Raw genomic sequence first — 13,029 nt, forward strand, 5'->3', positions numbered from 1 at the left:
CGATTGTGGGATCGAACTTCGGTCCCCCATCACAACAGCCCAATGCTCAAAGCAATTAGCTTACGATCAATATATTGTTTTTTCCTTTAATAATTGGGCTACTACCACACGCATGCTTAATGGTCTCATGTCCATGCGACAATACGAGCTATAGCTCTTCCAAACGTCTGACGCTGTGGCATGTCGCATAGCACGAGCTAAGAGCATGCGTGCGTGAGCACGCGTCATTTTTCCATTCAGCCACAGACCCGGTAATGAAACGCGCTGGTGATATTCAATATTACCCATATATATGGCTTGCACTGACGTCATCCTGGGCGCCATGTTTGCGACACAGCACCGTGAAAAGCTGCGTCCATGACGTCGCGTGCAAGCAATCTATAGCTTCTATGATTTTACCACTGTCTTTTTTCACGTGTGCCGTGTTGCACATGAGCAAGATGTTTGTAAAAGCATGAGCGGGCTAATTTCCCCCATCGTTCCCTCGTGGCTCCTATAGGGCTTTGAAACGCTGTGCTAGACTGCTCCGCCTTCGGGACCGGCCCACGTCTTCATGAAACATTTTTTTTTTTCTCGCCGGAGTAGAAAAATCAATCGCGATGGCATTGCCAGCATACTAATGTCATCGCTGTCGTCATCTTCTTGCTGTTGTTCTGACGCGCACGCTCACCTCAGACACTCGAGATGAATTGACGTGTAGACAAAGGCGGTATAGTCCATTTGGCAATGCTTTGCAAAACCCCAAACGGTGCTGGATTGCTAGCACAGCTTGCAAAATGCTTCGCGTGATCCTCACAGCGCGTGGGATCTGCATAATTGTTATCTCAGTCCCTTTCTTCGATCCCTTACCATATCACCCGGAGTGGCAAGCATGTCACTATGCTAATCTTTCCAGATATCGTTAATCTATCTATCTATCTATCTATCTATCTATCTATCTATCTATCTATCTATCTATCTATCTATCTATCTATCTATCTATCTATCTATCTATCTATCTATCTATCTATCTATCTATCTATCTATCTATCTATCTATCTATCTATCTATCTATCTATCTATCTATCTATCTATCTATCTATCTATCTATCTATCTATCTATCTATCTATCTATCTATCTATCTATCTATCTATCTATCTATCTATCTATCTATCTATCTATCTATCTATCTATCTCTGGTTAGTGCTTTAATCTGTGCCGCCAGCCTGTCACCAACCGGCCATCAACGCACCGCCACAAGGACAGCGTTTGGTTGCCCTCACCGTGAAACATCAGCAATTCCCTCTGAATTGGGAACATGAAGTTGACGTTCAGGGTGAGGACGTGAATACGTATGCCCGGGAAGAGGTCGGCGATGCCGGAGGCCTCGGTGCCGAAGTTGCACATGGCACCCATGCACATGATGCCGTGCGGGTGGTATCCCAGGATGTAGTTCCTGGCCGGAGTCAGATCGCTCGTCTTGACCAGCTTTGCCGGGTAGTAGGCGCCGGCGTACTTGAGGAGCCGCCACTGGCGCACCCATCGACTCTGGCGGCCGCCACGCTTAGGCGTGTCGCGGTCGTACAGATACCTGCGTGAAGTTGTTAACCGTCGTACCGTTACTGGGGATTGTGGCAACGGCAACCTGTCGCCCACGAAGGCCGCTGTTTGCCTAAAATTTTCAAACAACCACGCGCGTAATCAGACCTGCGGCCTGGCCACGTATTGAGAATTGTTCCAAAGGCCTCGGGAGAACAAGAACAATTTATTTCTCCGTTCGAGAAAATGGAGCGAGGCTCGAACCAAAAGTGAAATAATTTCGACTGACAGGCGTTATAGAGACCCCCTTCATGCAGTTCAGATACAAAAAACAGCAGTTTAACTTTACAATTGACATAACACGCAATCAGAGAGGTGTGCACACAAACCACTTGATTTGATAAATGTAGTGTTTGATAAATCGTGATTTCATAAATCAAGCTATAGAGTATAAAGGACAGTGCCTCTTCACTCTCCTAAGCTTCGCAGCGCCGAGTGTGCTACACAAACACTACACGACGCACCTGGTCCCTCGCGTAGTGGTTTTAGAACGTTTGTATAGGAGAGCATAAGTTGGTGCTGTAGTTTACGGAGCATATATTTAGCGCCCCTTATGGATAGGTACTGCCGTGGCAGTGAAGTAGCCGCAGCTCCGCCGTCCAGCTCGTCTTCGGCGTCCTCCTCCCATAAGTCTGATATTTTGAGCTCTCTTTTCCAAATGCACAATTACCTTCTGTTGAGGCGCTTACGTGCCTCGGCCTGTATTGCCAAAAAAATGTCTTGCGCAAGAACTGTTCGTAAGAGCGGATACGAGCCGACTATGACGTTGCACGTATTGTAACACGCTGATGAAGAAGACATTGAAGAGTTGTCCGAAGACGACGTCGCTCTTGAACTTCGCGTGCTGGCCCCCATCTGCTAAGGTCATCGTAAATATTCCTTGAATATATTTCACGCTTCTCTTCTCCCCGTAACTTTTTTTTGTGTATGTGGAGATGCGCAGTATTGGTCTCAGTATCTCTCGCACGAATCGCGGTTCCCGGGTATCTACTTCACACGCGGCGGAGCTCCACGGTGGACACTCTCTGGTTGCCTCTGCAAATGCCAACCCATAGTTACAGTGCGCCCGAGTCTTCAACTACCGGGGCCACCGTCCTCTTGGTGCAACCACGAGACCCAGGTACCTGTTCAGGCACCGACTGCGTAGACATAGAGGACAGGCTACACACGTAAAGCGCGTGATCTTGCATAACTGATGGGGCCCAACTCTCGTGCCGGCGCATCTGATATTCCACCTGAAAATTAGAGCGAAGGTATATGGCTTGAAACCCATGAGAAATAACTGACCAGTTGGACACTAAGCAAGGAAAAGCTTCGGGAGTTATTTGGCAGGCCTGCGAGACGTCAGCGCGCCGCCCAAAAAGGCCTCGCTTTGCGTGCCCAGATGTATACTGAATCATTTCTTTACGTGCATTCAGGACGTGCTCGCTCTGTGTCACACAGGGATGTTCGAAGTTGATGTCCGAAGCTGATAAGGTCATGCATGTCTTAAGGGCACAGCAGATGTCACCTTCCACCACCTTGTATATTTTTTTTTTAAATTCGTACACTGTACAAGCTATCATTACCGTAATAATATTATTAGCGAAGGCGGCCGACCAGTAGCAAATATTTGGTACTTACGAACTAAAAGCTTTGTGAATTCCACTGCTCAACTGAAAACGGTGGCTTTTCACGCAATTAATACCTTCTTAACCGTGCATGCAGGAATCGCGCATTATAACTCGTTTAAATCACCAGTTATTTTCCCTCAAGAACCCCTTTCAGGGTATTACATAAGGGGGGGGGGGGGGCAAAAGCATCAAGAAACACTATGGTCATTATTATACAATGGTTAACTCATTTGTACAACGGTTAACAAAACGTAGTGTACATGCTAGTAGACGATGGGCAAGAAAAATTTAAAAAAATGCAAAGTAAGGTACGAAGCGGCAGTAGAAATGGCAACACAACCGGCAATATAACAGAAAAGTAAAAAACAAAAAGTTAGACGTTAGAGTAACAGCACAGTAGTGGTAGGTTAAGGGTTTAAAAAACATGACAATAGGTGTCTATATTTATCTGGGTTACTTTCATTCACTGTGCTGTTGGGTAGAGCATTCCACAATTCAATAGCACTAGGTAAGAAACAGTTGTTAAAGGCATTAGAGGAACCATGGAGACGTTGTAGACTCAGGTTGTTAAAGAGACGCCTAGAAAAGCGGTTGGGCGGTTGTAGAAGAGTGTTTCTGAGATGAGGGTGGGAAATTATAATATAGTTTGTGGAAAAGGGAAAGTCGTGAAATCTTCCTGCGAAGTGTTAGGCTAGGGGTGCTGAGGGATGATTTAATGCCGCTTATACTTGTATGACAGTCATAGTTTGAAGCGATAAAACGTGCTGCGCGATTCTACATTGCTTCGAGTTCTGCAAGGCACTCCGGCGGAATTGTTATAGAACTTGCAACGTCCCAATCTAACTTTCACTTGGAGCTTTTTTCTTTTTCTAACTTTTCCTAACCTAACTTTAGAAAGTTTGAGACAGTATACCAGATGGCGTAGAGCAGCGGTATGTAGTAGTAGCTCGTGTAGAAGAAGACGTAGGCAAACAGGGCGCTCCAGAAGAACCCTCCGAACACGAAGGACACCGCGAGGTAGAGCACGCTCGCCGTCTGCAGCCGTCGCTTGAGCGGCACGTTCAGCGGCGCGAACTCCACGCCCAGCACCTTCATGGCAAACTGAGGTACCTCCGCCAAGACTCTCGGCAGGTGCTGTCAAAAGGAGAGAGAGACAAGATGCGAGTTATTTTTTTTTTTTTTTTGAGCACATCGTTATCTACGCGTTGCCCTGTTCCAATATCAGAATCGCTCCGCGCATTCCACAAGGGCGAATAATGTTGCCCAACACTCAAAAAGCTAGGCACTTGTGTCTGCTGTGTCTACACACGTACTAGATACGTAGGTACGCACGCACACTCAAGCATCTCTTACAATGTACTTGAAACAATCCTGTTCATCCTGTCCTATCGTACAACCTTTTGTAAGGTTTCATTGTCTATATATGGTACCTGAGGGTGTGGTACAGGTCGACGCTTAAATATGAACGCCAACATTGGCGAGTTTGCTCTAACGGTTGAAATGAGCACGCTCGAAGGCTGACACGCGAGAAAGACAGAGAGAGCAAGGACAGGAAAGGCAGGGAGGTCAACCAGGCGAGCCCCCTGTCTACTACCGTATACACTGGGGATGATGCAAAGGAAAAAGAAAGAGAAATACGAGAAAGAAAATTCGTAGAAATAGGTGGCATGTTCTCGCATGAATGGCAGAGTAGCCCGGGCATCAAATGCTCTGCGTCGAGCTATATACAGCACGATTCGAGTGAATAAAGTGAAGGAATGGAGGCTGGTAGTTCGGAGAACGTGGCGGGGCCAGGGAAAGGCTACGCTGACAAGTAAGATTTATAGGGATTCTGCAATGTCTATCATCAAAGCAGCCGTTCTTTCGCACCTTAAGTTTCCGCTCCATTCACGCAAACACAATTATTATTATTATTATGGATGTATAAAGGGTCCTTGGTTAGTACCGTGAATAGTGCTCTCACTCTTAAGGGGTAAGTTCGAGGAACATACATACATACATACATACATACATACATACATACATACATACATACATACATACATACATACATACATACATACATACATACATACATACATACATACATACATACATACATACATACATACATACATACATACATACGCAGAGAGCAACGGGGGTGAGATAAGTGCAAGAAACTTCTCCATTGCCTGTGATAGCAAACTAGTAGACAGCTATACGAAGTAAGGTAAGGGCCGTATAAACTGTAAACATTCGCTTACTAACTAAATTAACAAACATCGTGCCACGGGCGCACAAGTAACCATGAACACATCTCACTCGATGACCGCGGAAACTCGCCGTCAAAACGCTGGAGTGAGGCAGCGCGGCAGTAGCAGCGAACGAAGTGACCTTTGTGCTGCTTCTCGCTTCAACGCCAGCTAAACGGCGAAAACGCAGTGCACACGAAGCTATCAGCACCAGTCTCCAACGCAGATCGCTTTCAAGATATGACCCGCGAGACCACGCATGGCCGCGTCATACGCAGCAGCCGCCGGAGGTAAGATAGACAGCCAGAGAAGATTAATATAATAGGAGCGGACAAGGATGTCTGCGGCGTCTGTTGAAGTCGACAACACAAGAAATGGAAATGATTGGAAGTGCTCAAGCCTAAAGGTTTATTATGATTAGTACAATTCTGAGGCCAGCCATTTCAAGCTGCAAGCAGAAGAGGGCACACAAACACTCTACACTTCATTTAAAAAAAAAAAAAAAAACATGTTAATGCACTACATTGTGCGACCAAGACGAAAAAATTTAGTGCCCTTCCTCTCTGTGAAGAAGGATGACCAACGAAGCTCTGTATGTGGGCCCCTTAATGGCGAAGGGCACCTCCGCCGCAGGTCGGCCCGGCATTGCACTATCTTTGGGATCGGCACACGTATGGGAAGTGTTTAACGCCTGCTTCACTTCGGCCACGGGTCGGCGCGGTATTGCACTATCTTCGGGATTTTTTTTCTACACGCGGACACGTTAATGGGGAAAGTATCCCTTAACAGCTTCTCGGTAAAAACATAATGCATGGAACAGTTCAGAGGGGCCGAAGTGAAAACAACGATTGACTGCGCAAGTTTCCATGTTTAGCACATCAATAATTTAACACAGTCGATCTCAGGGGGGCTCTCAAATGTGCTAGTGAGGCCACAAACACTAGAAATTGCAAGGTTTCTTTTTTTTTTTTTTTGCAGCTGATAAGTTGCATAAAGCCACGAGGAAGAGCAGGGTTAAAGCTATCAAGGGAAGTGCTTGAGGTGCCCAGGAGCTGAAGAGTCTTTTTTATCTTCCTTTTCTTTAGTGATCCTGTGAATGCACTGTGTTCTCTCCAACCCGCCGGGGTGGCTTAGTGGTTATGGCGTTGCGCTGCTGAGCTCGAGGCCACCGGTTTGATTCGGGCCACAGCAGCAGCATTTTGATATAAAGTACGAAATGTAAGAACGCTCGTTTAGCCATGTTTAGGGTATAGAGAGATAGAGAGAGAGAGAGAGCAAGGACAGGAAAGGGCAGGAAAGTCGACCAGACGAGCGCCCGGTTTGCTACCCCAGACTGGGGGTAAGGGAATAAAAAGAGGAAAGAAGGGAGACAGTGAGCCCTGAGTGCTCGTGGCAGGATGCACGGGGACACCATAAGTGGTGTCTTAAGCCGGTGCACTTCAAGTAGTGTACTAGTGCACGAATCGCTTTCTGTGCCAGGGACGGGTGCGGTCACGGTCCGAGTATCTCGAGACTCAGAGAACGGTCTCGAGTCCAGTCGGTTTAAAGTTTTCCGCAGAGAGAGGCGTTGCACGTCGTAGCGAGGGAAGGTACACAATAGGGGCTCGATGGCTTTCCTCGCACCTACGTTGAAGAAACCCAGGTGGGGAAAATTGATCCCTAGTTCTCCATTACGGCATGACTGATAATTATACCGCGGTTCTGGCTCGTAATACCCCAGAATTTTTGTCTTCTCCAACAAGGAAACCAGTCAGTTGTAGCTTCCTTATTGAGTGAAGCACGTTTGAAGAGGGCCTCGCATGACTGAGTGGACCAGCGACTGCGAAGGACAGAGGCACAGAAGTACGGGGACAAAAGCACAGCTACAGGAGTGTCTCGTGGCACCTGTCGAAAGGGTTGCCTATTTGTGGAAACAAGCGCAGGAGCGGACGAGCTTATCCTGCTGAGAAACACTTACACTGACGCTGCTGCGACTTCTCCATGCGATATATGCGATATCGTTGGCAGCGTGCCGGCAGCGTGATTTCAAGGAAAAACAGATGAAGTGTTCGACTTGCAAAGGTCTCTGAACGACAAGCGTCGGTCACGTGCATAATTGTGGACGGTTAAGCCTAAAGAAAATATGTTTTCCCAGAGGATACATGCCCATCGACCAAATCTGTTTACCTCGACTTGTCGCCATCACGCCTATTGTTTAATGATAATTATAGCATTAAGACACCATATTTTTTTACATATTGCATATTTTCTAAGCAAAAAAAAAAAACGGGACGACGTATATCTTTTGAACACTTTAATGCTGCCAATCTATTCTTCTAGCACCATCAGTATTTCTTTTGATGCGACCCCATTGTCATGGTCAATGCTAGCGTGGAAGGCAAAGCAGGCCTGTCACACATGTTCAACATATCCAATATCAGCGAAATAAGTATATATACCATGTTCAGCTGTTCGTTATTTGTCCACCTTCTTATGCCTTATGTGGTTACGCAGTTTATGACACTGAATGTTTAGTTTAAGTTGTAGCCATATAAACTCAATATTGCTTTTGTGTAAGATTTTTTGTTTCTCATTTATTATCTTAAAGAAAACTGCCAATAATTTTTTTTACGACACATGGGTCACAGCACATCAAATGCTCCAGGTTCTCAACTCTACCACCCTTAAATTTGTTTATAAAAGGTTTATATCGCTTGTGAGAAATCTATAGCCTCGAATTATTTAGGTTTTTAAGAAGGTATGTCAGTACGTGAAAACACAAGACTTATAATTGAGGCAGCGGCTATTGCAGGAGGCAACTGCGTTAGTAAACCGTCTATAGCACTGACTGATAAAGAATTTGCTTACTTGGGGTTGGTACGTGGGGTACCGCCTTAGGACTTGGCGCGCTCTTATTGATTTGCGGGGCTCAGGTTAACTTGCACATTTATATCTGGTTGTGATTAAGTGCGCGAGGTCATATATTCATCCCTTTTTGTAATAAACGCCAGTTAGAAGTCAGCGCTTGTCCTTGTCGCCTTGTGTTCTGTGTCCCCCTTTGCGCTGGTTACATCGTCATGGAATACGAACTAGCCCGCTCTCACGCCCTGCTTCAATTGTTGCAAGTGGGGGAGTCGAGTGACTATATCCAATTTTGAAGTGAAGCTTTCCTCGATTACTGTCCCGGTTTTCGGGTTTCTTGTGCTGCCCCAACGTGTAGGACTCGGCAAACCAGCTTTGTAGCGCGAAACTGACCTTCGTGATAGCGACGGCGATAACACTTATGTACTGAGCATATTAAGATATCAAATCATGACATGAAACATGTACATATAATGTCGGCTCACACTAACCTCTAAAACACACAGATATCTTATTTAAAAAAAGTGCATGATATTCAACGGCTTTGATATACTTAGGCTAACTGCGTACATTTGGCGTATATACCCCTTCCTTGGCAGCTGTGTATGTGTTGCCCGAAGCTCCAAGTTGTATTCTTATCTACCACAAATTAGTGCCAGTGAGTGCACATCTGTCCTGCGTATTAGAACAATAAATCACGGCATAAAACGTGCACATATAATGTGGGTTCATATGTTTAAAGCTGCAGACGTGTATATGCAGAGGCTTCGTTTCTCATTCTTATCATATATCGCTTCAGTGACCATGACATCACTGCGTGACACCGCTTCTCTACAGCTTCGTTTCGCATAGACTCCAACATGTGCGTTGGATTGGCATATTCTTCAATATGCCGATCCAACTATCATGCACCAAGATTTAAAAATACGCAAATGCCACGTAGTTGGACAGAACCAAGGTGATGATGTTGTTTGCCGTCGCTTGGAGATACTCAGACTATTCTTTTGCATTCCGCCCAATTACATATTTAGTCTAAATAATTAATTAACTTCTCAAATTATATAATTAGATTAAATGTTTCTAGGAGAATGTTCTATAACAACATAAAAAGCTCCCGACACAGCTTTATGTTGCTACATAAAAGTGTTTTTCCGAGCGTGCAAGACGCGAATGCACGCGTATATAGATATATAATTTTTAATGGCAGAAAGCTGGGAGAGGTCGGCTTGAGTGAAATGCCTCTAGCCTGCTGTTCCACGCTGGGGAAAGGATTCGGGGGAACCATATGGGGGGAACGAAAGAGATAGAATAGATAGATAGTGTGGTGGAATGGTGAATATGATGATAATGAGGGCTCCACGGGCCTGTGGAGCCCTCTTTATCATCATATCCACCATATACGTACGCGTTGCACAGGCCTGTTCCTGTGCAACGCGTACGAGTACACTTAACAGCACAATATAGTCATCGTCGCGGCCAGTCACGCGGGAATTTCGCTTGCATTCGCGGGCTTCTTTCACACTCGGAAACGCACTTATCAACGTGTATAAAGCCTGTATCAAAAGAGACATGCAGTAAACATAGTTTCGAAAGACCAATCACACGCTTTCTTTTTATGTCGCTAAACGCCGTCCGACTTCGCGGTAATAATACAGCACAGAACTGCACAGCACAGCACTGCTGCAGTGGTGCAGTGCTGTGCTGTGCTGTGCTGCACAGAACTGCACAGCACAGCACTGCAGTGGTGCAAATCAATATTTTTTTTTTCTAGTGATCTTTCTAGTGGTGTTTGGATGTCGCAATGTTGCAGCAGTAGTCGAAACGTTGCTGTAGGTAAGCGCCGTATGGTGTTGTCGTACCTATAGATCGTTGTAAACGTAGCTCATCGATAATGATCGTTATCATCACTGCACGTCAAAAGATAAAAATAGTGCCATGGTTCGAGGAAATGAAACAGTAATATATGATACAAGGCCTGCACGTGGTAGTAAATGCACGTGGCCTGCGTGGATGATGACGATTATTACAGAGTAGCTACGACTACAACGGCCTACGACACCGGTATGCAGGTACTGCCTACTGCGACGTCGCGACTGCTACTTCAACAATGCAACGTCACTATTCCAACTATCACTAAAGAAAAGAAGAATTATTGACAGGCGCCGTTGCAGTTGCTTTGACTCCGTATCTTGGCTAGCTCTACAGCCGTAACTCCTCACACACACACACACACACACACACACACACACACACACACACACACACACACACACACACACACACACACACACACACACACACACACACATATATCTCTCTCACACATATCTCTCTCTCTCTCTCTCTATATATATATATATATATATATAGAGAGAGAGAGAGAGAGAGATTAGATAGATAGATAGATAGATAGATAGATAGATAGATAGATAGATAGATAGATAGATAGATAGATAGATAGATAGATAGATAGATAGATAGATAGATAGATAGATAGATAGATAGATCAAATGTTTGGACGAGCCTTGGAGGGGTAGCCTCCCGTATGGTACACAGATAATCATAGTGCTGGTGCTGTTCAGGCGTTTCTTCTCATAAAACAAACAAACAGATACATGATAAAACAAAACAAATATATACATTATAGTCTAACCACAGAACGCTACCCCTTCGGGGCACGTGTAACCGCTTCGCTGCTGTATACAACGCCGACTACTGCATCTCGGTTCCATCATCTGGTGTACTGTTGCGTAAACTGAAGCCTGCTGTCACTGCTTGATGCTCCGCTTCATGCTTTCGTTACCACGTATCGTCGAAATAGCTTTGCGTTACGTAATCAACGATGTGCTGGTTAGAAGGCACAGCCGACATGGTTGCCAACCCGAGCTTCTTAACCCTTCTTAGCGAAAAAGTGCGCAAAAGAGACGTAGACGAGAAAAGAGAAATGACAAACACGGACGCTCTTTTTCTCGTCTACGTCTTTTTCGCGCACTTTTTCTTTATGATGGAACCACACCAACTCGCCCAACTCTCAGTTTTGATGAGTTACACTTCTTAACCCTTTCCGCGCCACAGGAAATGGAGATTTCCAGAGACGTGTTGTCATGACGAGCTTAATCGTCAGTGGCCGAGAAATGGTTCATGAAAATTACGTTTTCTTTCTCATCGCGATAATTTTCAATTTCACAGGTGTTGCTGTATTAGGCTTGCTAAAATAATACAAAATAATACGATCACGGAGAGAACAGAGCAAAGAGCTGGCTCGCAAGTGCTACCACGAGGAAGTGCACCACAAAGCCTGCCAGCTGTACAGGCCGAGAAGGCACATAGAAAAATGACAGCAAGAAAAGAAGCGGAGAGAGAACTTAAAAAGAAGTACACAAAAATGGAACATGCCCACTCTGAAGAACGACACGAAAGCGACAAGCACATGACGTTATACACGACGGTGCGGCACTATCCGGCAAATGGCCCACAAATTTGCACAGGACGGTCCACATAGTAGTTTGTTAGAATATCTTCATAAATGACACAATTTAAAATGGGCTCTGTGATCGAGCTTCATACCGTGTTAATTGCATATGTGGTCGTAGAATGCCTTCCTTTTGCAGCACGCAGAAGCATATAGGGGAAAACTAAAAAAAAAAAAAATATTGATATATCATTATTTTTTAAACATGAGTAAGTGTGCAGTCGCTAAGGCGACATAAAAAACAACGTTGATATTGCTGCTAAAGGGACAGAAGCTCCGATGGTCGATTCAGTTTTGTTACCTTTTTTTCCCCTTCTTTAGTAGCCCGGTAACTAACAGATGCGCGAGGTTTAATAATGAAGGTTTTCATCGTCACTATCTGTAATTTTCATGGAACTCTTGCGCAGGAACTTGACTAAAACACCGTCTATGTTTTAATAAAGCTGCCACCGAATGCTGCGTTCTGGACTTAAATAACTACTCGTCGTCACAACTATAACGTCGGTGAGAAGCCTGTGCTTTCTGCGAGCGATAAAGACAATTTAAATACGTGCAAATTGTGAAAGCACTGGTACCCCGCCCTGCATGTTTACATGGTATAGTAATTGATATGACAGTATGAGGTGGTAAAACTTTAAAGCAAATCACGAGCCACATGTATTTTGAAGGCAATTTATGAAATCCGCGCTGTGGTATGATTGCAAGTTTTGTGGTAGTTGCTCGAGGGAACGCCTATTCGTTACCGTAGTAAAGAGTTTCTGCTTGCAAAGCCCAGTGTAATGTTAAGCGACAAGCAAAAAAATAATACACATAAACTTAATAAATGGCGACACAGCAACTCACCCGCTATGTGTGTAGAGCTCTGAACGGATCAAGGGGACGCGAACTTGCCTGCGTACAAGCGAGGCGCCGCGATAATTTGCGATACACTAATCTGTAGAGCAGCGAAATCGACACTTCTGAATAGTAACCTCCTCCGCAGCGATAAAAAAAGCTCTCTGTCATTCCAGTATTCAGTCTCGCTCATACCAGACGATATTCGCTGTCACTTCGGCTCCGGCGATAAAGGTCCCTTTGCAACCAGGATGTCCTTATCAGCCGCGCCACTTAGTACGCTCAACCAAAAACCCAGCAACGTTTTCAAGAAACATCAGATAGGCTTTCTTTTAGCTTATTTTGTTTGTTAGTTTCCGAAGGACACAAATACTGGCAAACGCATGAATTCGGCCCTACGTTCCTTGTTTACAAAATTTTAGAACGCTTTATTCTCGGAACAAAATGCGACTTCTT

At 45.0% G+C, this 13,029-nt stretch overlaps 1 protein-coding gene across 3 annotated transcripts in view; it reads right to left on the bottom strand.

Annotated features, from left to right (window-relative positions):
• The window catches only part of LOC126542382 (2-acylglycerol O-acyltransferase 2-A-like), a 28,763-nt gene extending 16,001 nt beyond the window's left edge, over positions 1-12,762 (bottom strand). For 2 of the 3 annotated variants that reach the window (XR_008614916.2, XM_055077223.2), the window contains exons 1-4: positions 12,583-12,762; positions 11,835-11,902; positions 4,106-4,326; positions 1,264-1,571 (exon numbers count right to left, since the gene is read on the bottom strand). Coding sequence is in view for 2 of the 3 variants with exons in the window: in XM_055077223.2 (XP_054933198.1) it covers positions 1,264-1,571; positions 4,106-4,326; positions 11,835-11,891 (586 nt within the window). In the remaining variant the exon portion in view is untranslated. The remainder of the gene's footprint in view (positions 1-1,263; positions 1,572-4,105; positions 4,327-11,834; positions 11,903-12,582) is intronic. The other variant, XM_050189435.3, reaches the window with a different exon arrangement.
• Positions 12,763-13,029: the final 267 nt, after the last annotated feature.

This window comes from Dermacentor andersoni, chromosome 2 (assembly GCF_023375885.2).
Source record: "Dermacentor andersoni chromosome 2, qqDerAnde1_hic_scaffold, whole genome shotgun sequence".
Taxonomy (NCBI): Eukaryota; Metazoa; Arthropoda; class Arachnida; order Ixodida; family Ixodidae; genus Dermacentor; species Dermacentor andersoni.